The sequence below is a fragment of the Nuphar pumila genome, chromosome 3, assembly GCF_984573655.1.
Source record: "Nuphar pumila chromosome 3, dmNupPumi1.hap1.1, whole genome shotgun sequence".
NCBI lineage: Eukaryota > Viridiplantae > Streptophyta > Magnoliopsida > Nymphaeales > Nymphaeaceae > Nuphar > Nuphar pumila.
In genome coordinates, this window is record NC_143251.1 from 8,977,384 (window position 1) to 9,003,041 (window position 25,658).

A 25,658-nucleotide genomic window follows, 5' to 3' on the forward strand; every position below is an offset into this window, starting at 1 on the left:
TTAAGATCCGAATCACTTTGCGTGCAAAAAGAGAACAGATTACGCCAAAAAGCCATTTGGATTTGGATCTAGTAAGGGCACTCTTTAACAGATTATGGATCTATATCTGAATCCGTTTAGGTTCAGTATTAACACACATCACAATCGAACGCGAGACGTTCACTTTCTTAATTGAGTGATCCCTTTCTTGATGTACGTAGTTGTTGACATCATTCTAGCTTAAAGCACTTCAAATCCACTACCCAGATCCACAACCAATTCTCACAGCATCTGGGCCAATCCATATTGGGTTTTCAATTTTATTTTAGTTTTTTTTTTTGAAAGAAAAAGAAATCTAGAATCAATATGGATCGACCCAAACGTGGTGTCAATTTGATATGGATCTGGATAGTGAATTGGTTATATTGGATCTAAATTTATAACCCCGATTCACATGCACATACTTACTTCAAGCTAAATGAGGGCTGCCTTATGCAAATGGATAGGAACATCCCCAAGCCTAAACCATGGTTGGCTGAAACGAGTCCTCACCATGGTTATCTTGAAACCACGTCCGGTTAACACGCCACCGTTTCAATAAACCGTCTTTTTGTACAGTTGATGCCTCTCCCATTCGGTTCAGGATCAACCAGCACCTCCCCGCCTCCTTTCTGTTGTATCATGCTTCGCGTTATCACCTTCTCCTTCATCTCCACTGCCGGAATCATCCCTATTCTGGTGCCGGAAATTGCAAACTGATCCGATTTTCTGATAATTCCACACCTGGAAGACGTCAATGAATCCGTTTCCGGCAGCAGCATCCCACAGATTCGAGAAAATCAAGCCAGAAAATCATCCTGGCCGCCAGGATGCTCGAGATCCGGCGACGCAGTCAGGCTCTTCGGAGAAAATCATCGTTGCGGTGAAGGCGGGGTGCGAGATCTCGAGGAACGGTCTGGCTTGGGCGCTCACGCACGTCGTCAGGCCCGGTGATTTCATCACTCTGCTCGCGATCTTTTCAGACGAAACCCGAGGTAATTTCAGGCGCGCACAAAATCGTCCTTGTTTCGGTACAAGAACGATTTTAATGCGTTTGTACATTACAAGGAGTCAGTTTTACGAGTCATGTTTCTCCCTTCTTTTCCTTCCTGAATAACGCTGAACTCTGCTCCAGGGCGAAAATTATGGCGATTTCCTAGATTCGCCGGCGATTGCGCGAGCGGCCACCGGAAAGAGCGATTGGAGAGCTCGCCTGAACAGAAATGTCAGATCTCGGAGTCGTGTTCTCAGATGATGCTGCAGTTCCACGGGGTCTACGACAAGAACAAGGTAGGCTTCCCCCCCCCGGCCGTAAATAATTATTAACGTTAAGAGTATTTTAGTCTATTAGGACATAGCTCCTAAAATCAAGGGTATTTTAGTCAAACTAGCTCCTCAATGTCACAATCACGGTAAAGATCAACTCAGTAACAAAGGCATCCTTTGATTTCAGTGAAAGAATTTAATTAATCAAAAACGTTGGCCGTGATGATGACCGTATTAAACGCGCTGAGTACGGTCGCGGGTCTCCAATTATTGGATTCCGGCCGATTCCGACGTCGGGATTTGACTTCCACGGCGGGTGCAATCTGCTGTTGCCGAATATCGCCTTGCTTCCTTGAAAAAGCACGCTGGTGTCCTCGGGGTGGGACTCCTAAAGATGGGGTTTGGACGAGGGGTGTTTTCGGGATTTTTTAGAACGTGCTGGGTGTGAGCAAGTAATTAATTAGTGAATGATAGTTAGCGTGTATTATAAAATGGGGGTTTTATTTGAGATTTTTGTTGGGAATTAATTGACCACGCGAGCTGGCGCGCGCGTGGGATTCGCGATCGTGACGGATCTGGTCTTTGACTTTTCTGCCTCTTTACCTTTTTCTTTTTCTTCTTTTTTAAATGTGGAGCGCTTTGGCCTGTCATGTCATCATTGTCGCTCAATATATCCGTTGGTTTGCGTCTTTTTGGCTCTTTTTTTTATACATAATTTTTTTTCCGATAGAGAAAGCTGGGGTTAGGCAGACCCCTACCAGTTAGCTATACAACCATACCATTTGGGTTCGAACTTTCAACGTCCCATGACAAGGTGACGTGCACTAACTGCTCCTGCCATAAGCGAAGCCCCCCTTCCTAAAACACATTAAATCTTCTGTTTTGTTTTTCCAATTCGGTCATAATTTAAAAAAAAAATTTTCTAAACGCCTCACTGATCGGTGAAGGCTCCGTCGAGACTTGAACCGCAAGCTCGGCAACACTCGAAGTCTCGAATCGGATAAGAGAGACATGAGCTGTCAACAGTTGTGCTATGTTCTTCCTCGAGGCGTATATACTATGGATACTCACGTAACCGTATCATCATATTTTATTTCTGTTTGTTTAAAAATTTAGCAGTTTAAAAGTAATTTGATGGCTAAGTAGCTTGGAGAGAACATGAAAAAAATATCTTTGAGGTACAGGTACAACTTGCAATTTTCGTATTAATCTCAGGAAACGGATCATGGTTCTTCATGTTATTCTTACCAAAGAGCTTGACGCACCTCAATCAACTAAATGGAATGACAGATTTTCATTTGAAATGTATAAGATCATAAGTTTGATCAAATCGCACGTTGCAATATAGAGGTTTATCTAAAAGATTTGTTATTTATCTTATATAATCAAAAGCGCTAGGTAATGCCTATTCGGTAGACCCCTAAAGAAACTAGTCGAAGACTAGGAGAGAATAGTTGAACTAGTCGGTACCTCAATTAAATTATAAAAAGTACACAAAATATACATAAAAATATATTTAATTATTTTATTAATAAGATATTTTCATTACACAAATATAAACTTATACATGATTTCACAAAATATATTAATATACATAACCATAATATACATATATATAATTGTACAAAAATATATATATATATTATTCATAACATATTCAGTAAAATCAATAAAATATGCTTTTAACCTTTCACAAAAGCACAATAACACATACATATATAAATAATATATTACATAATTCATAATACTAAACATGCTTTCAGGATTTTATAAAAAAATCATCATAAACAAACTCATACATATATAAAAAAAATATAATCAATTAAAATTAATTATGCATCCTTTCAATGTTTCACATAAAAAATCCCAAAACCAAAGTACCGTGCATACACATATATATAATAACTAAGCATGTTTTCATGATTTCACATAACAAATCAATCATATATATATATATATAAGAATAATAAATGACTAAATTACCCTCATGCCTAGGTGGAGGCAGCTTAGTCGCCGACTAGGCACCTTAGTCGATGCCTAATCGGCAAAATTGGTACATTTTAGGGTACCTACCTAGGAATTGCATAGCCTAGTCATTTTACTTACCTCTAACCGACTAGGCAAACTAGTCAATGCCTAGTCGGGGCTTGTCACTACGTAGCATTTATCTAGGGTGGCGTTTCAAATGCCATAAATGAGTCTCCAAACATTATAGAGAGAGAGAAATGAAACATGTTATTGAATTTTTGGTGTTTTTTCAAAATTTCAACCCCATAGGTGTGTTCAGCATGATTGCTGCATTTTTTGATAAAAAATTGTTATTTGGAGCCTCAAAAATTCATGAAAATTGTACACCGTTGATTTTTTAAAACCTTTATGAAAACATATCCATGCATTGTAATCAAATGATGCAAGAAGTGATTCCTATCAAAGAAAGCAGTAGATCATATATATATATATATATATATATATATATATATATATATATATATATATATATTATGCCTTCTTTTCTTGTTATGCCCCATAGTTTGAAGTGGTTTATGATAGATCTAAATCGTTAGATGTGTTTAGCATGCTCGATTTAGTAGGAATCGACTCTTGGATCATGTTTTTTCATGAAAAATATATTTTATGAGCCAAAAAAATTGATGCCTTCATAGCCATCGATTTTGAATCATCAAAAAAACCTGTATACAGATCAGATTCCGGTGATACAAAAGTCATTTCCCACTAAACAAAACCTATATATCATACCTATACCTATGGTGTTAGATATGAGAAAAATACCAAAAAACATGATTTTTGAAAGACCCTAATAAGGAGAGAACAAGTGCATTACTATATATGTAGTCACTAGAATATGAGAACTAGAATGTGAGCATTTCCAACACTTTTTTTGCAAATCCAACCATGATGTGCTGAGAATGGTAAATTTGCTAGGAATCACCCATTGGATCGTGTTTTTTTTAATGAAAAAGTATAATTTTTGAATGCTTGAATATTTATGAAGATTATGAGGCATTGATTTTAAAGCCTTAAAAACATCTCATTTATGCATCGGATGATTTGAGAGTGGGTTCTTATAAGACCAAGCATGTACATCACATCCTTACGGTTAGATTCAAGAGAAAAGAACAAAAAGTTTAGTAAAATCGTGGTTCACACATTAGTTATCATATTCTAGTTAGGGATGGCAGTGGACCGGGGGACAACGGGGCTCCACCCCGCCTCGCCCCATTTGGACCGGGGATGAAGGGCATGAAACGGGGATGAAGGTTAAAATCTATGCTCGTGCAGGGATGGACTTAAGCTTTCTCCCGCCCCGCCCCACCCGTCCCCATCCCAATCCCCGCCTAGCCCCATCCCGTCCCCAATCCTTTAAGGGATGACTATAGACTAAGGGGAAACGGGCCCCGCCTTACCTCACCCCCTTTTGGACCGAGGATGGAGGACATTAAACGGGGATGGAGGCAGGGGTGGAGGTTGAAATCCATCCCCGTGCAGGGATGGAGGCGGGGATGAAGGTTCGGATTTTGAAACAGGGCGGTGGTGGAGACCTTGTCTTCCCCCCCTGCCCCGGTTCACTGCCATCCCTAATTCTAATGACTATATATATATATATATATATATATATATATATATATATATATATATGTGTGTGTGTGTGTGTGTGTGTGTAGTAAAGTCTTGATTTACATGTATCTAATATCTAACTGCCAAAACTAACATTTCAATCATGTTTTATTTGTTATTTTCACGTGTTAAGGTTAGTTTCAGCTAGGTGTTTTCGGTCATTAATTGTCAGCAGTTGGTTTTTCACGATATTGAAAATTTAAATTTTCCATTACAGCAGAGATATTAAGTTTTCGGCCATTTTAAGCTGTTCTTTATCTTCATGAATCGTCAGCAGTTTATTTTTCGCCATAGTAAAATTTAATCTTTACATCACATATGGCGATATTAAGCCTGCTAATATATATAGTAAATAAACCATGTTAAACCCATCAAAACGGTTGGATATAGTATCTGGTGGCCATGCAAACAAAAAAAAATGTATCGAGGTTTAAAACCACAAAAAGTGTACAGATCTATGTCTAACAATCTAAGGGTGGTCACACTTATTGGTATATGACCTTATCTCAATTTGAGAGTGGGTCTGCATATATTGCAGGGCCAGCTGGTACCAGCCACCTCTGAAGCCACTTGTGCAACATGGGGGCCCTAGATATACAGTAATACCTTGTGTAACTTTATACGTTGACTTGGGACTGTGGTGCCACTTATTAGTGGACCCAGTCTAAGCCCATTGTCAGTTTCACGCGTAATGAGCTTCACATGGAGTAGGTCCAATAATCTGCCGAAATCCTTGCAAAGCTACTCAGCTCAGTAAATAGATGCCACGCATCCCACCACCCTTCCCAATGACTGAATTGGTGGCATCCAGTGATTGGACCAAGTACTCGCGAAATATAAACACCAGTTCAGGCCAAGTGGTCTCAGTGGACCACGTCTTTGGTGCGTTTGCATAGTCCTGAGGCACATCATTTGCGAAGCAGATTCAGTGTTCGGGGCTGTTCGACCCAACCAACTGGCGCCACTTAGTCGGTGCCCCCATATTAAAAAGAGCCAAACCACATATAAAGTGTTCGCCCCGAACACTGGATCACGCCTCCATGATTTGTGATCCACATCCACAACACATCAGGCTGGGCCATCAGATCAGGCCAGGGAATGCGCGGGTCTAATCAGGTTTTTGAGCTGAATTTGCAGCCCAGATCTAGGCCATCCCCAACTGCCTGACAGGTGCCCTGTCAAATGAAGCCATCCCCAATAGACTAAATAACAAGCACTCATGTTCGGGTTATGCCGGATAAAAAAAAAATAGAATCCTAAACCCAGCTCATAATTTAGAGGTACTTAAAATCAGGGGCGGAGCTAGGTTGTAGCCAGGGTTACCCACCCTGACCTGAAAATCTCCCAATAGGGGGCATCGGGTAGAGGTGAGCAGTGCCCACCCTGACCCGCTGTGTGCATGAGAGGCCAGACCAGGGTGGGTATCACGACCCATATCGTAAAAACGATGTGCCCTTACCCAACCCCGACCCCACCTCTCTCTCTCTCTCTCTCTCTCTCTCTCTCTCTCTCTCTCTCTCTCTCTCTCTCTGCTGATTGCTCAGGGGTTGGGGTAGTAGGCATGCCGCCTGCATCTGGCATTCTGCCATCCGGCGGCCTCTCCGACATGTGTGTCTTCTTCCTGTGCTTTTTCTTTTTTTAGGGTTTAGAGTTTCTCTTGTTTTTTTGTCTAATTAATGTTTGAGTTTTTTATTGTGGTTTTTCCAATGAGATGAATATTTAATTATGTATTTCTATGTTTTTCAATCAACATTCAATATGATTCCACATGCTTGAATTTAGTTATAATTTTAGGGTTTCATTTATTTGTTCTCAATTACCATGTACTTATGAATGATTTTTGTTAGCGAATAGGTTTTTTATTTATTTTTTAAATAGTATGAATAATTAATTAGGTTTTAGGGTCTTTTATTTTTTAATTATCATTTAGGCTTTTATTTTGGTTTTTTAGATGAGATGAATATTTAATTAGGTATTTCAAATGCTTGATTTTAGTTAGAGTTTTAGGGGTTTTGCATTTTTTTCTCAATTAGCACATATGTGTGTGTTAGGAAATAGGTTTTTTATTTTTTAGAATGAATATTTAATTAGTTTTTAGCATTTTTTTGTGTTTTTTCAATTAGCATTTTGGTTTTTTATTTTGTTTTTTTAATGAGTTGAATATTTAATTAGGTATTTCTGTTTTTTTTAAATCAACATTAAACATGATTCCACATGCTTGTTTTTAGTTAAATTTTTTTTTTTTTTATCAAATAGCCTATAAATGAGTGATGCTTGTTAGGATTTAAGGTTTTGATTTGGTTTTTTATAAAAATAACATAAATGTTTTTATAGTTTCAGTTTTTTTTTTAGTTTTTTCAATGGTAATTAGATATGAACCCATGTATAATCAATAATACATGCTTGATTTTAGTTAAAGTATTAAGGGTTTTGTTTTTTAATCAATTAATATAAATGCATAATTGTGATGTTTGTAGGAATTAGAGTTTTTCGTAAAAGTTATGGTTTGGAATAATTAATTTTTAAAAATATTATTAGTATAGTTTATTAAGATTTATTTTTCCTTCTCTTTAAATTCTTGGCTATGGCCCTGCTTTTACATCAGGTGTGTATATAGAACTTCTGTTATTTTCCTTCCCTTCAGCTCCTTTTTCTAGAAAACGGGACAAAGTGAAAGGGGGTGGATGGATTTACCAATCTTCACCTACCCAGCCTGCAACAAATTTGCCTATCCTTCAGGTCACACTTGGGGTTTTATCATAGTTTAAAAAGAATATTTGCAAATCTTAACAAATTTGCCAAAGTGAATGGGGGTAGATGGACTTACCAATCTTCACAAATTTGCAAATCTTTACATTTACATAGTTTATAAAGCACATTTGACACCATTTTCTTTTCTGTATTAATGATAATATTCAAAACTTTGGGATAGTTATCATTTTGGTTAAAAGAACAAACTGCATGTACTTCATGTAAGGTGTATTTTCCTTTTCTGAAGGCGGTTCAGAGTGGATCTACATTTGCTGGTTGCTTCATTGTATGACTTCAGGTCATGGAGTTCATAAATTTATGGTTGATGCTAAAGAAAATATAAGTTGCATGCAAGAGAAGTTAAATAACATAAATACCATGCAAATATTAAGAGATTCTGGCAAATCCAATAGTCCAGAATAGTTCTACGTTCTACAAGAATGTACCAAGTTTCCACAAAATATCCAGTTGGACCAGATTAGAAAATTTGATCAGCCTCTCTCTCTCTCTCTCTCTCTCTCTCTTTTGTTTGGTGCAGAGCACCAGCACATTGCTAGGGAACCAGACATGAATTAATATGACCACGTCTACAAACTAGCAAGGTCGGTCTCTTGACAGCACCATTTCCTCTCCCCTCTTTTGAAAAACGTTCGTTTTTTCTACCAACCTCTACTAAGGACCTGTTTGCATGTCACGAAAAAGGGGGTGTGCGGAATGACGTAAAACCCCACACCTTTTCCGTGAGGCCCACGGTGCATGCAAACAAGGCACCCACTTTCCACGTAGAAAGGCAGGGCCAAAATCAACCCACCCCAAAAGCCGCGGTAACGTTTCCAGTCTTGGGGTCCGATTCATTTACCGTGGAAGGACGCTGTGCACAGATTGTGGCATGGAGCATCCTTCCACGACATGCAAACGCATGGTGCGTTAAGATATCATCCACTTTACGCCCAAATTCATATTTCTTGTCCCAAGACGTTAAAGTCTGTACCAGGGGCTACATACTGGTCAGGCGGGGCAAGTACCCACCCACACCCAAATGATGTGCCTCTCTCTCTCTCTCTCTCTCTCTCTCTCTCTCTCTCTCTCTCTCTCTCTCTATATATATATATATATATATATATATATATATATATATATATATATATATATGGGTGTCAATGGGCCGAGTTTGGTTCGGTACCAGGTGGAATCAGACTTGGCCACAATTTTTTGGTATGGTATTGAGTCAGGACCCAGGTCTAACTGGACCCACCATAAGAGAAACCATTCTCTGACCCAATAAAAACTACATGAACCAGACCTGGGTCATACCCAGTAAAATAATATTTTTTATCATTTTTACATTGAAAATTTGTGGGTCTTAATATAAACTTGGGTCGAGCCCGGTCTGGTATAAAATTTCACAAACTATACCCGGCTCCATGTATTAATTGGACCTTCAGGTCCGGACCCAGGTCTTAATCGGGCTTTCTTATTTATCACCATACCCACTTGATGGACCTACTCCCAAGCGAGGCAAACCCTAGGTGGGGCCCACGACCACCCTGCTTATAATACAGTTGTTGACGAGTGTGAATTGTTTGTTTTTGTGCAGGTGAATGTGAAGATAAAAATTGTTTCAGCTTCGCCGGTAGGGGTGGTTGCTGCTGAAGCCAAAAGGGCAGGAGCCAATTGGGTTGTTTTAGACAAGTAATCAACAACCATAAAGTACATACACACAATGATATATATATATATATATATATATATATATATGTCACATAGTTTAAAGTTTCAATGCCCCAATTTTGTGAACTCCCTTCTAGTAAACTATGAAAGCATGGTGAAACTTTTTGAAAACTAGATGTATGTCTTTGATGGTTGTCGGTTCTCCCCTCTGCCCAAGACATTATCTAGGCATTTGCTCATTTCACATTTCTTCTATGCTTTGTTTGACCGTGACAGTATGCACGCACACAAGCACACTTTCAGGATTACTCTCATATGCTTTGATGCCATGATTTTGTTGCTGATGAATCTCATTTCATGTGAATTTTTGAGTAGTAGATTGAACGTTTCTACTGCAATTTTTCATTGATTTTCGGGAAGAAATAGGGCTTAGATGAATGATTTGATGAGTAATCTAGATGTCAATTTAGCTTTCTACAAAATGAACAAAAAAAACTAGTAATACATTAGACCAACATGAAATGACCAATCAACTCATGCTGTCCCTTATATTGGATATCTAAACAAGAAAATAAATGCAATTAGCATCTAAATATTCTTATTTTGGAAAATGTTTGATATGGAATGAATCATAGAAAGCACATTCATATGGATGGTTCTACTTAAAAATATTAGTAAACACGTGCAATTTCCCCTAGACATATCTATAAGCAAAAATTAATTGGTTCTGTACCATGTTTAGAAAAGTTAATTATATATATTACATCCCATTTTTCGTGTGCAACAGCAAATCCATTCATAAAGATGATCAAAGTATGTTCACGTTTGTGAAAAAAGTTTTATATCCACAGGCAATTAAAAGTGGAAACAAAGCGTTGCATGGAGGAGCTGCAATGCAACATTGTAGTGATGAAAGGTTCTCAAGCCAAGGTTCTTAAACTCCATCTATTGGGATCACAGAAACCAGAAGGATCCCACACTTTGCCTGTTACACCAACGGAGGAGCCGTGTGAAAAAAAGACTGGAAGTAGGTTGAAACATTCCACTCCTATCAGTAGTCCGGAGGAAATGACCACTCCATTCACAAGAACCACCGAAGCTTGGACGTCCATGTCAAGTAGTAATGACATGGGTGCTTCTCCATTCACTGCTTCCGAGCCTAATCGTCATTCGGGTGCTTGGCAAAAGGGAGAATCAAGCTTCAGGGAGGAAGGGAACGACTCGGATGATGGGCACACTGTCTTTGAAACTGAGAGTGAAGGCTCTAGCCCATCCCTTGGCTCACAGAGGTGGTCTGACGCAAAACAGGAACTAGGTACTTCAAAACTCTGTGACCTCAATTATACGCATTGATAGCAGTTCTAACATGATCTTTTACAGTGGAATACATATTAAGCTTGACTGTGTTAAGCTTGTTGGCTTAAGGGGCAGTCTTTTTTATTTCACATGCTTAGAAACTTCCTCCAAATGCAAACCAAGAGGATGGAATTAATGTCTAGACAATTCTATTTTATTAAATCGAATTTTCATAACTGTATGAGATTTACCTTTGATATGCTTCTTTCTTTTCCTTACCACAGTATACACTGAATTATTTGCAAGCCTATCTCCATATTCAACATCATTAACAAATGACCACAAAGAATATTGGGTTCCTCCAAATTATGACGACGAACGCAGATCAATTATGAACAGCCATACCAAACATGGGAAGACCAAACACCCAAATTCTATTGAGAGGCACACGACAGATTCGTTTTACAACTCCGGTGTAAGGGAGGCAATTTCTTTATCCAGTACTGTACGAGTTCCCCCGCCCCTCTGTTCTAAATGCCAGCACAAGGCACCAGTGTTTGGCAAGCCTCCAAGATGGTTTAGCTATGCACAGCTTGAGGCCGCCACCGACGGTTTTTCGGAGGCAAATTTCTTAGCAGAAGGAGGATTCGGATCGGTTCATAGAGGTGTGCTAGAGGACGGCCAAGTGGTAGCTGTGAAGCAGCACAAACTTGCTAGCTCTCAGGGAGACGTTGAGTTCTGCTCAGAGGTTGAAGTTCTTAGTTGTGCACAGCACAGGAACGTGGTGATGCTGATTGGGTTCTGTATTGAGGACAAGAGGAGGCTGTTGGTCTACGAATACATCTGCAATGGCTCGCTCGATTCCCATCTGTATGGTAACTACCCTCTATCCCACCAAATTTAATTCCCACCAATTTGATTAAGGTCTACATAGAACAGAAAGCACGTCATCACTCACATTTAACTTGGGCTGATGAATTCAAAATCAAACTACGTCCTAAAGTAATTATTCTGTTCCGACATCCTTGTTGAATCCCTCGTACTGCTGCATCTCTTTCGAGAAAAAGATTTTTTTATCATGACTTCTATAGCTCGCTGCATGAATAAACTTGTAAATATTTTCTTCTTTGTGTACAGGGAACAACCGATCCCCATTGGGATGGCTCGCACGGCAAAAGATTGCAATAGGTGCTGCTAGAGGATTGCGGTACCTTCATGAGGACTGCAGGGTGGGATGCATCATCCATCGAGACCTGCGTCCCAACAACATCCTTATCACCCATGACTACGAACCATTGGTAAAACAGAAATAGCACTTGAACTTCAGCCCTATTTCAAGTTTATGCGATTGATGGCATGTCAAGGACTGATGGTCATGTATTGGGCACTTGCAGGTTGGAGATTTTGGCTTAGCTAGATGGCAACCTGACGGTGATCTCGGTGTACAAACTCGAGTCATTGGAACTTTTGGGTACTTGATTTAACTCAACCCTCTCCCATTATCATAAACCTTGTTAGCAAATAGTAAACGGACTCTTTTTTTTTTCAATGTCATAAGACAAGGAATTGTGAATTCTGAGAGTCCAAAGATCATGTGAGCACGCCAAGCACCATGATACTTGCACATGATTCCTTACCACCCTCTCTTTGCTGCTGTTGGTAGACCAATTCTTTTCAGCAATTACATTTGCAACTTTCTTCTGTTGATCTGGCTTTTCATGGTTAACAGGTACCTAGCACCAGAGTATGCACAAAGTGGGCAGATCACAGAGAAGGCAGATGTTTATGCCTTTGGAGTTGTGTTGGTTGAGCTAATAAGTGGGAGAAAAGCCATCGACATAACACGACCAAAGGGTCAGCAGTGCCTGACCGAGTGGGCACGCCCATTGCTCGAGTATCACTCCATTCATCAACTTCTTGACCCACAGTTGGATTTGGATCTGCGCATTTACGGCCACCAACTTCACTGTATGGTCCATGCAGCATCCCTCTGTCTACGTCGAGACCCACAGTCCAGGCCAAAGATGTCACAGGTTCGCTATACCTTTCTCCTACCCTTATCTTTTATGCATTAGTTCGAATTTGGCCTCTCAAATCACTAGAAAATTGCTAAATTGCTAATGAAGCCTGGAAAAAGTTGGCCGTATTCTTTCCTTAGGGCAATTAAACAAAGTAGAGTCCAAAGGATCCGTAACGAAGAGGGTAAAGACAAAGGAGAGAGAGAGAGAGAGAGAGAGAGAGAGAGAGAGAGAGAGAGAGAGAGAGAGAGAGACTCTTTGCTCTACCGTCTGTGCCATTGAGAATGTCCCATTGGCACATGAAGGAGCATGACCCTAAACCCTGGAAACTTTTACTAAACATTAGAAAAGATAGATCAGCTGCACCCGTGTGGTCCCTTTATCAGATCACATGGCTTACTGAAACATTATAACTTTTCTGAATAAGGACAGCAACTCAACATTGATAGGAAAAGCAGGCATCGACATTTCCCTAGTCTGAACAGAATTTTGTTGGGTAGTAAGGGACCATAAAGGTGATATCCCATGCGCCCCACTTGTATTTTTACCAAAAGTAGGGAAAGACACAAGAGAAGCACTGCGTGGGCCCTTTATGTAAAGATGCTGCATGGCAGAAACTTTTTCAAAAAAGAGTTCATATCAGAGTATTAATGCAGAAAAGAAAGTTCATATTGGCACTTCTTTGTTTCCTTTTTTCTCCAAACAGGTCCTTCGGATACTGGAAGGCGATGCAATGGTAGACCCTACCAATGGAGGTTTGTCAAGCATTGATGCAGAGTCAGTGGGGAGCAGAAGTGGGCGCATGAATGGACCGAGTCCTCGCAGCCTTAGTGAATCGTTGGCTGGCAAACCCCGCAGGCTTTCCCTTGAATCGCTCAAAGCAGTCTACTGTGACAAAGGAAGAACAGTATCTACTATCTATTGAACATCCCTTTGCTTGTAATCTCAAAATTTAATATTCTTGATTTTTTTGGTGAAATAATATAAATAGACTATTTGATAATGTACTATATACCTATTATCAAATAAAAATAAAAGGGAGAAAGAAAAATCAATGGGATTTCCTGATGTCAGAGAGCTTTGGTCCAGCATGAACGTTGCAGAATTTTTTTAGAAATCAAAGCAAACCAAGTTCCAGGAAGATGAAAAGCAACCGAACCATATGATCAGCACTCACAGTAGAGATGCGGCACTGGGAACATCTTTTTTCTTTTTCTTAATTTTGAACAACAATATATTCACAGGAAAGCACACTAAACAATTGAAAAGAACAGCTAATTTTACATAAGCACTAAAAGGAACCCATATCAGTGCTATAAACAGAATATTCATTAGCACACAGATCCAATTTATCATAATCCCACTTCAGAATCTCGCGTGTGTACCGGAGTGCTTCATCTACAGTATTTGACTGCCACCCATTTGCCTGGGTGACATACAACTTCCGCCCTGTTAAAGAAGCAAAGAGTCTTTTGAACTTAACTGCTATGTATTGATAAGCCTGTTGCACCAACGAAGTGTTGTTATTGCTGCTCGTGTTGTAATTGCCGTTATTACTGGGCCAGTGACTGCTGCTCGGTGGGTTGAAGTCATCAAACCACTCGCATGCCCTGAGCGGAACTTTGTATATTTTCTGTTCAAGCAGGTCAATCTTGTTCAGTACTAATAAGAAGGCAGCTTGATCGAAACTCGGATGCACGATTATGCTCTCAAACAGTTTCTTGCTCACCAACATCTTGTTCTGACCCATGCATTCCCCATCTTGACAGATTTGGTCATATTCATTGATAGCAATGCAGAAGACAACAATTCGAACATCTTCAAACATTTCTAGCCACTTGCGATTTTCTTTTAACCCTTTAGCATGTACTCTGATGAGCTGGTACCTGATATCACAAACCATGACCATAAAGCATTCATTATTTATAATGACAAACTAGAACTGGAATCAATTAGCTATCCAATGCTTTAGGGAAAAGTATGGTTCAAATGAAACTCAAAAGCCAACTATACCAAGAACAGGGAACATTTCCCATGTGAAAGGCAGTATATATATATATATATATATATATATATATATATATATATACTAACCTGCTGATGTGTTCATCATTGCTTATTCACTAAAAATCATGCTTTGCATTGAATCAATTCGATAAGAAACTTTGATTTCAAACTTTAGTATAATGTGAGTTCGGATTGCCTAAGTATGCATCTAAACACGAAAATTGCCTAATTTAATACATGTTTTCTACTAAGCTATAGAGAATAGATCTATGTGTTCAGATTAAGCAAGCACCCAAAACTGTGTAGGACAGTTTAGGATATAAGACTGCTCAGGAGCTATATATATATATATATATATATATATATATCCAGTGTCATCTACATGGTGGTCATAGATTCAGTTGGCGAACCTCGCAAATGGATCATGCTGATCTGCATCATCAATATTGTCATCAGAAGGTAACTGCGGAAATGAGAATTCCATAAATGCCAGTCCATTGGATGGATGCCCCTCAGCATAAAGGATGTCCACGTCTGATGGTTCATAATCAGTTCTAGATATATCGACAACCTGCAACAAATATCTAGGCTATGTTAGATTTTTCTCATTAAATATGAACACCAGGACAAGTGGATCTATCAGTTGAGTTCCAGATTTTCCATGCTCATGGGAGACCTGCAGGAAGAGTAAGTTTTGTCTAGTACCATCAGTGTGACCTGAAAAGCACTCCAACACAACCACATAAGGACAAACACTCAAAATTTTCCATGCATGCAAAGTTCAGTATTGCAAATAAACATTTCCCCTATTTTAACAATATGAACAGTAATAATCCACCAAATAACAATGTCCAGCGCACTTGCTTTCCAAAACAATGTATAATAGTGAAGAAAAATTTTAAACCCATTTCTCATGTGCATTAAACTTAGGATTGCATTCTGACCTTCCCCTCATGCCTGAACACTGGCACACTCTTGCAGCACCTTTAAGATATTAGTAAAGGATACATCTATGCAAATAATAGGGACACAAACAGGCTGCACCATATAAAAACAGATACAGCTGGATACTGAAATCATACAACGGATACTAAAATAGCAAATACTCGTATTCATTAAGAAAAAGTGCAAATTCAACATGCCACAATCAATGCTTAACATTGCATTGCCACGGTAGCTATAACCTAACTCCATCCCATGAGCATGGTCAGTGCACACATGCAAGAGAGAGAGAGAGAGAGAGAGCTGCTGTCATCCAATTTTAAATAGGTTGACAATTGTTGTGGACCCACTTGTGCAATATTAGATTGACGTTGCTAAATCTCTGTATTACGGTCTTCCAGAACATAATATCTGTATGGGACTGGGCCGTGTTCCACCTCTCCTGTCCCTTCCGGTTTCCCACTGTATTCTTTCTTTTCCCAGAAACTTACTTTTGTTAATTCACATGGTACAACTTCAGAAACTAACTAAACTATATGCATTCCTTTATTTCTCCCTTATGATTAGTGTTTGTGAGACAAATGCAGAAGGAATTGTTTCCAGACACTTCTTTTCACACAAAAGTAGTTAATGTTAACAATCTGTTTCTTTGGTTTACAGTGACAAATCTGCTCCATATTTGGATACAGACTTTTGTGGAATCATGCTTCCAAATATATGGAAGTATGCACACATAATGCACAGGGACCTCACCATTGTTTAATTGTTGAAATTAAAATAAAATAAGAACTATAACTAATATACTATTAGCATGAGGGTCACATGCAACTGCCGACACTCATAAACATAACAGATACGTAAGGCACATGAGTCATTACCATATACACAACGTATGGTCACATGAATTGTAAAACTATAGTGATTGTGCAACATGCTTGTGTGAGAAAACACAAATAGGTTCATTAACGACACGTTTGAATTGCAGGACACACCCGAGCGGGGACTGAATCCTGTGTTTGACACACGCAGGAACCAAGCGGTCCAGATGAGTACTGCATGGAACCTGTAAGTCGCACCTGGGGGTGCAACTCACAGGTCCTGGACAAACACCACCTGGTGTGTCCAGGTGGCGTTTGTCCAGTGAGTCAAACGCACCCTAATAGACTCAAAGAGGATGATTGGTTTGTCAGACAGGTAAGACTGATCATTCCAATTTAAATAAAGAGAAAGGCATGTATCAGTCCTAAAATCCTTTGTAATACTCCCATATCACTCATAATGAATCAGAATTCTGAGTTAGATATTTAGTTGTGCTAATATACAAGTTCTATACAACCATCATACATTAGGACCTCATGCTTTCAGTTGCTTTCCTGCTACTGTCACCTAGGTGTTAACATGTAAGAATCTCCCTAACAGCAAATATAGATCTTCATTTTAATGGCAAAAGGACTCAAAAGTGCTACAGAATCTGTGGCTCCCTCACCTGGCAAACAAGTAGATTAAACATGACAGCTCTTTGTTTACTCACATCATGTAATTGACCCAAAAGCTGAGGAACACACTATCCATGCCAACAGGTGATGGTGCTACTCAAGCATCCTACACAGGTATTCAGGAAACTGATATATGTACTCAGACAGGAACCACCACAACTATCTATACCAGTGACTCACAAGGTCTCTAGATGTTGCAATTCAGCAACACAAACAAGGAAGGCAAAAGGCTTCTAGTTTAGAATGAACTCCTCCTGCCTGTGACATAATATTCTGATCTTTCCCTCGCAAACACCACCAGCAAAAAGAACATAAATAATGCAAACTACGAAAAACACTTATCGCGGAACTTATACAGCAAAAAGAATCTCTCTTTTCAATTCTAATCATAGGGGAACCCACAGAGCTAAGATAATATCTCCTCAGTTTTGATGACCATGGACTTGGCTGAATTTTTACAAATTACAAGCCCCTAAAATTTCACTTGGTTTTCGTAAAAAAATCCAGAGGCAAGTCCGGTTATAAAACTTTTCACGCATTGATAATTTAAAAACACAACAGAACATGTTAGTTGAGAAATACTGATAAATCACATCATGAAGTTCAAGAATTCCTTTAACTCCATGCATTATATCCACAGAAATCATCAGCCTTACCCTCTCCAAAAAGTAACTTGCAGCACTAGGAAGAACCGGAAGTTCATTTCTTCTAGCATATGTTGCCTGAATTGCAGGATCCCTCCACAATTCTTCAACTATTGGTGCATATTCACGGGTAGCAGCAGGAAAAATTACTTCAAGTTCACCCGACACCATAATTTTAAGAAGCCAGTCAGAAAAAACCTTCATCTTTGTGCTTATGGCATAAATATTTTGACTATCACCTCCTCTGACAGTCCCTGTATCAATCAAATTTTGTGGTCAGCATATCGACAGTATGCTATGCAAATTACACAAGATAGGGCATGAAGCTTAACCCTAATTCCAATAGAACATTAAAGACACTTGAGCAACCTAGGATGAGCACTGGCTAGAGACTTAGCTACCTCTTATATTAAGTTTGGTGCTACATCTCTAGCTAGTGACTCAAAAGTACTTATCTTTTGGACCAGTGGATACACAAACATGATAATAGCGACTTGCCAAAGGCATGGGGATTAAAGCTCGCACCAAGACCGATCAAGTTACAGACTTCCAAGTTGAGCTATAGAGCCTCTGACATTTGTCAATAGGCACAGGGGACAACATCATTGCTTAAAGTGAACAAGAACGAAGACAAAGACCATAAAAATGGGCAGACAAACAGTTATCCATCTTGATTGATAAAAAATGAACCAACTTTTTGTAAATGGAAGGAACCAGAAACATAAATTTCTTTATTAACTGCACAAAGATAATATAAAGATATTCAGACTCTTGCATTCTGATGCAGAGAATAAAATAACATCTATCTGCAGTTAATGCACAGAAAGAAAGAATGATGGTTGGTTGTCAAAAAGCAATTATTTTAAGCAGGAAGCATGGGAAAGCTAAAATCACAACAGATAAAAACATAAGCCCATCAAGTAGTTGTTTTTGAAATATGATAACCAAAAAACAAAGAACACCTCAAACAACTATTAAAACATCACATTCTACTACCTATGTCACATGAAATAATATGGAATAATGGAAGCAATAAGATGACATAAATGCTTGGTTTAACACTCAAATCTCATGAATATGATCATTGTCATCAAGATCATTATACAGGAAAGTTGTCACAAAAATTACTAGAACCTAACATGCATGTGATGGAACATATTTAGGAGGAAAAAAAGGAAAGAACTTACCTGAGGTGTCCAACTCATCATGCAGCCCACAATTATTTGTTTCTATCATATATCCCTCCTCAAATCGTTCACGTCCCTCAAGTAGGATACAAAGGTAGCGATACACATTACTTTGGATCATCAGCTTAATACTTTGACGCTCATCCTCCAAAAAAGGGTTAGCTTTATATAGAAATTTTGCCTGAAAGACAGATTGAGGAAGTAACTAGGAAATTAATAAAAAAAAAACCCACATAGTATGTATGTTATATAACAACATAATAATGCTCTCACATCAACATTGTCAGAAAAGGATATTGGATATAGTAAAACAATAATATGACCAAATATTACTGTGCTAATATATTTATTGCTGTTTGGGAGAACCTAATGGGATAAGAAGGCTAAGAAGAGACCCTCCTCATTTATCATCCCTTATATTGATGAGATTGAAAATGCCAAGCTTTAGGAGAGAGTTCACATGGACACTGATGATGCTTTTGATGAGACATCTCTTTTTGTTGATGGAATTCAACTGCAAAGTGGTTACTCCAAATCAACCAACACACGGGCATGGATATTTTCGGAAGGGAAAACAACAAAAAAGATGTGCTCTTTTCAGTTAGATGAGAGAGAGAGAGTGATACACTTGCAGTTTGACAGGGAAAACAGGTGAGGTCAGAGTGATGCCCAACTTTCTTAATAACACAACATTCAAGATCATATATTTAGGTATTACTTAATTATTTGCGCCCCAGCAAAAGGTCACGGTTTTGAACTGTTAAAACATAGCATTTGAGAGCCATCCAGACAAGCTCAAAATAACTAGCAAGATATCAATTTTTAAACAAGCACAGAATGGTGACAATACTGCAACAAATTGAAATGGACTCTTATTCCGGTTCTACCTTTTTTTTCACTATGGAACGGGCTAAAGTTCGAAGAAACTAAGCTCTTGCTAGCTATTCCAAGTAAAAGATGAGTAGATTTAGTTTGACAAACACACACGAAAAACATCAACAGGACAATATCAAAGGGAACGACTGACAGCAATGACAAAACAATTTATGCAAAGCAATTGCTAACTAGTACGAAAAGTCATTCAAGGTAAAGTATTCAAAACAAAAGCAAGTAATGTTAGTAAAATGAGCAGACATCATTTTTCACAGGAGGAGTAGACAACTCTCTCAGCAAAGTTATGACAATACAACCAAGTTAAAAGTTGCAAAAAGAGATCAGCTTAGCCAAACACTAAAAGAAAATAAGCTTATCTTATCCTTAAGTTCCAAGCATGTTTGATCTATACAACCGGAGTAGGCTGAGACGAGAGGAAGAACAACATAGGACAAAGAATTTGAGAAATTCTTTGACCAAGAAAAAAAGGAATCTCTAAACCTCATCTATAACAAGTAGTGAACTTTACTAGCCAAACAAAAAAATGCTATATTTATGCTAGTATGCATTAGCACTAACTAAAAAAACAAAAACAGCACCATTAGCAAGGTATTCAAATAAAAATGCCTACATTGCATAAGAAATCGATAGATAAAGATACAAGTTTGTATATGGCACTCAATGAAGGGTTGAAACCATAAAAAGAAGAGAACCTCACACAACAACAACAACAACAACTACGCCTTCATCCCAAAACAATTGGGGTCAGCAAATAAAAAGAAGAGAACATCATATAAGATAAAATTCCTAAGATAGTTTGGATCATAAAACTCAAAGGAATAAAGTTATGGAATGCTCAACAAAGAACTCCATCAGATAGAAGCATGTCACATGCACATATTTCAATGCCATTTGGTGTCACCTGTTTGAATAAAGTATTAGTTCCAGTTCCTGGTTGTCCAATTAAAAGAATCTTCAGAACTCTCTGCTCAAAACATTCAGGTATAGTTCTAATGGGAAATCCATTCACTTCTTCTCTAAAAGAATTAGATGCTTTACAAGGGGTGGGCAGTGATAGAACAGAACAAATCAGCCGTGTTCCAGCCTGCAAAACATCACCAGGCAAACCATGAGTTCATTGGGAGAGATGTCTTAAAACATGGCGTAAACGGATAAGTGAATGAAGAAACCTTGCCCCATATATGGCCTTTGATATTTTTCTGCCCCTCCTCCTGATACGACCCATCAGCATTCACCCAAAAGTGAGGATTTCCAGCACATTGGACTCCAGCCCACTGCAGTAAACCACAATGGCTTAAAATTCCCATAAACAATTAAACGCGTATCCATCCAAGGATAATATCTGAGCGTGAATTATGCGTTAACCTGAAGCATCCGCAGCTCCACTTTTGTAATTTCCCGGCCGTTAATGTACACGCTGGTGTTCCCATTGCTGGCATTAAACATGAGACTGCCTCCTACATTTAGATGTGGAGTGATGATCTTGTGAGGCTTGCTTCCCTCCTGTCAATTATTCCGATTCAGAAGTGAGTCAAACTAAAAAATAGGTTGAGAAAGGAATGTGGGTTTTTTACTTTGTTTTTTTTTTTTTACTTTTTTTCAGAAAAAAAAAATATGAAACCCAGAAACCAACTCCAATCCTTTCCTCACCTTTCCCCACAGACCGGATACTTTGTCATACCAGTATCTGTCAGGCTTCATCTTCGTCGGGGGGTTGCTGCACGACATCAAGATCGCCATCTCTTCGGGAGAAAGCTGCTTCCCATTCACGAAGATGCTCTCCGGCTGCAGCTGGTTCGCTTCGCACGATTTCTCCGCCTTCATTATCTCCCGAACCTCCAACGAGCTCAATAACCTCCTGAGCAACCGAGAACACTTTCCCAAGCTCTCCCTCTTCGACTCGTCGATCGGATAACCGATGCAACCGACGCATTTCCTCCCTTCAGGCATCGACCCCATTGCTCTGAGCACGCAATTGCTACAATACTTCGCATTGCAGACGAGGCAAACCTCCTTCTCCATCAGCCAATTCCCCCTAAAGCAACGATGGCAGGCCCCTTTCTTCAACCTCGAGACCGAAGCTCCGTCTCGAAGAACTCCGTTCCTGCTCAGAGAAGGATCCTCCTTCCGAAACGTCACGGTTTGGGGTTTCTTGGCATCACCGGGGAGTTCCTCGTCCTCCGACCTCCGGCAAGACGACACCGACCCCGGGTCCTGATCGTCCCCCTTCCACGACAAAGCCCCCGAGGAGAGAATCGGCGAGCTCAGAACCGAATCCTGGTCTTCGGAACCCCAATCCGGAGGGATCGAGCTAAGATCCTCCCCGGAATTCGTCAGCAAATTGGAGAACCCTCCTTCCACGGACAACTCATCCACTCCGGCGCTCGCCCCGTCGTCCCCGGCCCGCTCGATCGAGGACGACTCCATCACAGACTTTGGCGACGCTCGATCGAGGTCGGGATCCTTCTGGACGGCGACGACGACATCCCGCTGCTTCGAGCCGGGTTTCGGGACCCAAGAGACGGTTCGAACGGGGATTCCGGCCGAGAGGAAGGGCTTGATGACCGGGATGGCGCCAGGGAGGGAGGTGGAGACCGGAGAGGCGACCGGAATCCGGTCGACGTCGACGGGGATGACCTTGGGGAGGTCGTAGGCGACGGGCGGGCCCTGGTACTCCACGGCGAAGGAGAAGTCGAGCTGGTCCTCATCGGGAATGGGGGCTCCGGCCGGCAACATCTTCCTCAGAAGCTCCTCCATCTCCATTTCCTTCCTTCGTAGGGCTCCCTCACTCCATGAGTGGTCCCTCCCCAAAAACACGAAAAAGAATCAAGAAAAACGAAAAACCTGATCTCGAACCAGGGGAGGAAAAACGAGAGCTAGGGTTCGGCTTTGGGGACGACGACGCGAAATGCAGATCGGGAACTCCCGAGTTCCAAACGACGGACAATGGAAGGGGAAAAAGATTTGCTTCTGATGAGGAGTATCCAAACGAGGGAGAAGAACGCCTCCGTCTTTCTCTCCTTCTTCCTCTTTTACTCCTTTCTTTTCTTCTGGGATTCCTGACGCTCGGGACTTGGAACGCCCGAGGGAACGCACACAACCGCACCGGCGATCCCGCCAGCGCTTCTTCCGGGACGGGCGGACGTGATGCTGACGTGGGCTTCCGTGGCGCGCCTCGGATTGTGGGGACCAGCACGGTGCGTGCGCTGTACGCCTTTTCAGTTCCGCTCCTCGTTGGTGGGGTCCGTCTGTGGGACCTATTTTGAACGACGTGCTAACGCTCACTGACTCGGATGATTCACCTCATCGTAGCCACCCACCACCATGGCTCATTTCTTTAGTTGGAAAGTGAGTCCGGATCAGGTGCGATGGCACAAAAATTTGTGCCTCACGCACCTGATCGCCCTTCATCAGTTGTGGGGCCCAAGACCTGATGAGAGGCGATCAGGTGCGTAAGGCACAAATTTTTGTGTCATCGAAGGGCACCTGATCCCGACTTAGAGAAAGTGGTAGCTGCTAATCACTTTTCTAGCTAACTACAGTACTAATTCAGCTTTCAAATGATTTTTCTCATGTATTAATTAAATCTGAACATATGTAGATGTGGTGGGCATGGTCAATTTACTAGAAAATGACATTTGGTTCATGTTTTTTCATGAAAAATATAAGCTTTTAGTCTTAAATATTTAAAATTATCTTACATAGTTGATTTCTTAAAACTTATAAAAATGTATCTGCATATTGGAGTAGGATGATCCAAGAGTTGATTCTTATAAAATCAAGCATGTAAAATGCAATAGATTTAAGAAAAACATGAGAAAAACCTCTTCAAAAACTCAATTAACAAGGTGGTTAGTAGCTATCACTCTCTCTCTCTCTTTCTCTCTCTCTATATATATATATATATAGTAATGCGCTGGTTCTGCTCACTTTTGTCTCTCTGTCCCATTAGTCCTCTTCAAAAATCATATTTTTTTGTATTTTTTCTCACATCTAACACCATAGATGTGATTTATAGGTTTTGTTTAGTGGGAATCGACTTTTAGATCACCAAAATCTGACCTTCACATAGGTGTCAAAAAAAATTGATCCAAGAGTCGTTTTCCACTCAATCAAGCATGCTAAACACATCTAACGGTTTAGATCTATCATAGAACACTTCAAATTACAGGACCTGACAGAACAGAACGAGAAAAGAGGGCCTAATATGTTCAGTTCTTATATATATATTAAGCGCAAAACCTGTATCATCAAACAGCATTTGCATCAAATGACGCTCAGATGCACGTCCGTGTCCAAAAAAACGTTTTTAAAGGTGTTTCTTGACCGCCGCTAAATAATGTATTAAGCGCAAACCCGATTCTGCTTCAGATATTTTGTTGTTAGATGATATGGGTTATTCTATAAAGGAAATGTGTGTGACCTTCGTAGGTAAGGAATCCCATGTCCAGAACTCATAGGGGAAGGTTGAATTTGACCAAATCTGACATGTGAAAAAGTAATAGGAATCCATTTCTGGATCATAGTTCTTTAACATAAAAATGTATTTTTTTTTCTTTAGGTTTGCAAACTTGGTGCACTGTAAAGTCTTAGTTTTATAGTTTATTACTTAATCGAGTCTAACCGCGTGTTTCATATCTGGATTTAGCCCTACTATACCGGTTTTTATTCGGATGCAGATTCATATTTAGATCTACATTGTACAATTTCGATCCAATGTGGATTTGAGCTTCACTTTGCAACCATGCTTCTGGTCTTGTGGATGTCACCTTATAATTGGTTTTCGTTTTTTTTTTTTCATAGGGTTTGGATTTTCTCTCGGTCAAGACACAATAACCCTAAGTTGGGACCGGCTAAATGCCATGCCTGAGTAAAGATTAATAAAATATGGAAAGAATAAATCTCCATCACAAAAAGATATGGCTACTACTACCCTACACGCAATACATGTTCAAAGCACAAGTTGGAAATTTTTTTTTTAAGCAACAAGAGTTGAGAGGGTGTGGAATTTTTAGTTTTTCAATTTTAATCAATAAGAACTATTTTTTATCTTTTAATATTTAAAAATACATTTTAATTAAACTATTGTTAAAATATTAAAGCAATGTCCATATGAACCCGTGCATATGTCTATATGACCGATCATATGACGAGGGACAGGTCGCCAAAATGGTGTGCCTCTATGATGTAGATGTGGAATATCGGTGCCGAGTCGTGTGATTGTGGTATCGAATATTGTTGGTGGCATATCTGCTAGGGCAAGCAAAGCTTGAAATGGACGTGCACAAGGCCGGTAGGCCCGGCACCTAGTACGTTTGGCTTTTCCGTGTGCATGGGAGGCAAAAATGAAAAGACGAGGATGGGACCCACCGCTTTTGTCTTTTTTGACACATGCCTTGTGTTTCTTTGTGGCTACAAGCTACATAACTTCCTTTAGGGGGCGTTTGAATGTCACGGAATGGGGCACCTTCTTTCACGGATTCCACTGCCGTGGAAATGGAATCCGACCCTTTCATGGGAACCATTTTTAGGGAAAAACCCACTTTCAACGTGTAAAATGGCCTGCCTGGTGAGGGTTTTTTGTAGAAACACATTTTCAGTGTTTGTGTTGTTTCTGCAGACCCTGCAAAAATGCACGTCGGTAGATGCATTTTCGTGAAAAACAACCCGCTTTCCATGACACACAAACGCACTCTTAGAATTATGTTCAATAAAAACCACAAAAGGAAATGATTATTTTTTTAAACTAATATACCCTCCAAACTTTGAAGCTTTACTCAAAGTGCCTTCATTTCTCTAACACCTTTGGTTTAATGTTGGGTACACAAATGT

At 39.8% G+C, this 25,658-nt stretch overlaps 2 protein-coding genes across 2 annotated transcripts; one reads left to right on the plus strand and one right to left on the minus strand.

Moving 5' to 3' along the window:
- Positions 1–475: 475 nt before the first annotated feature.
- Positions 476–13,729, plus strand: LOC149841867 (inactive protein kinase SELMODRAFT_444075-like). Its single transcript, XM_089998741.1, has 9 exons — positions 476–1,013; positions 1,154–1,308; positions 9,269–9,363; positions 10,194–10,657; positions 10,923–11,513; positions 11,776–11,936; positions 12,033–12,109; positions 12,368–12,671; positions 13,363–13,729. The coding sequence occupies exons 1-9, from the start codon at positions 776–778 to the stop codon at positions 13,579–13,581; spliced, it is 2,304 nt and encodes a 767-aa protein (XP_089854867.1). The 5' UTR covers positions 476–775; the 3' UTR covers positions 13,582–13,729.
- A 116-nt stretch (positions 13,730–13,845) lies between these two features.
- LOC149841868 (extra-large guanine nucleotide-binding protein 1-like) lies at positions 13,846–22,887 on the minus strand. Its single transcript, XM_089998740.1, has 8 exons — positions 21,477–22,887; positions 21,192–21,329; positions 20,996–21,100; positions 20,728–20,910; positions 18,933–19,113; positions 17,758–17,999; positions 15,074–15,234; positions 13,846–14,542 (listed from the first exon to the last, which is right to left on the minus strand). The coding sequence occupies exons 1-8, from the start codon at positions 22,587–22,589 to the stop codon at positions 13,948–13,950; spliced, it is 2,718 nt and encodes a 905-aa protein (XP_089854866.1). The 5' UTR covers positions 22,590–22,887; the 3' UTR covers positions 13,846–13,947.
- Positions 22,888–25,658: the final 2,771 nt, after the last annotated feature.

Excerpts from the sequence above, each read along its gene's own strand:
- LOC149841867 (XM_089998741.1), top strand. The coding sequence starts at position 776 with ATGAATCCGTTTCCGGCAGCAGCATCCCACAGATTCGAGAAAATCAAG. Across the intron at positions 10,658-10,922 it reads TGACGCAAAACAGGAACTAG|TATACACTGAATTATTTGCA; the intron begins GTACTTCAAAAC and ends TCCTTACCACAG. Across the intron at positions 12,110-12,367 it reads CGAGTCATTGGAACTTTTGG|GTACCTAGCACCAGAGTATG; the intron begins GTACTTGATTTA and ends CATGGTTAACAG.
- LOC149841868 (XM_089998740.1), bottom strand. The coding sequence starts at position 22,589 with ATGGAGATGGAGGAGCTTCTGAGGAAGATGTTGCCGGCCGGAGCCCCC. Across the intron at positions 21,330-21,476 it reads TATCCGGTCTGTGGGGAAAG|GAGGGAAGCAAGCCTCACAA; the intron begins GTGAGGAAAGGA and ends AATAATTGACAG. Across the intron at positions 15,235-17,757 it reads CAAGTTACTTTTTGGAGAGG|GTTGTCGATATATCTAGAAC; the intron begins GTAAGGCTGATG and ends TATTTGTTGCAG.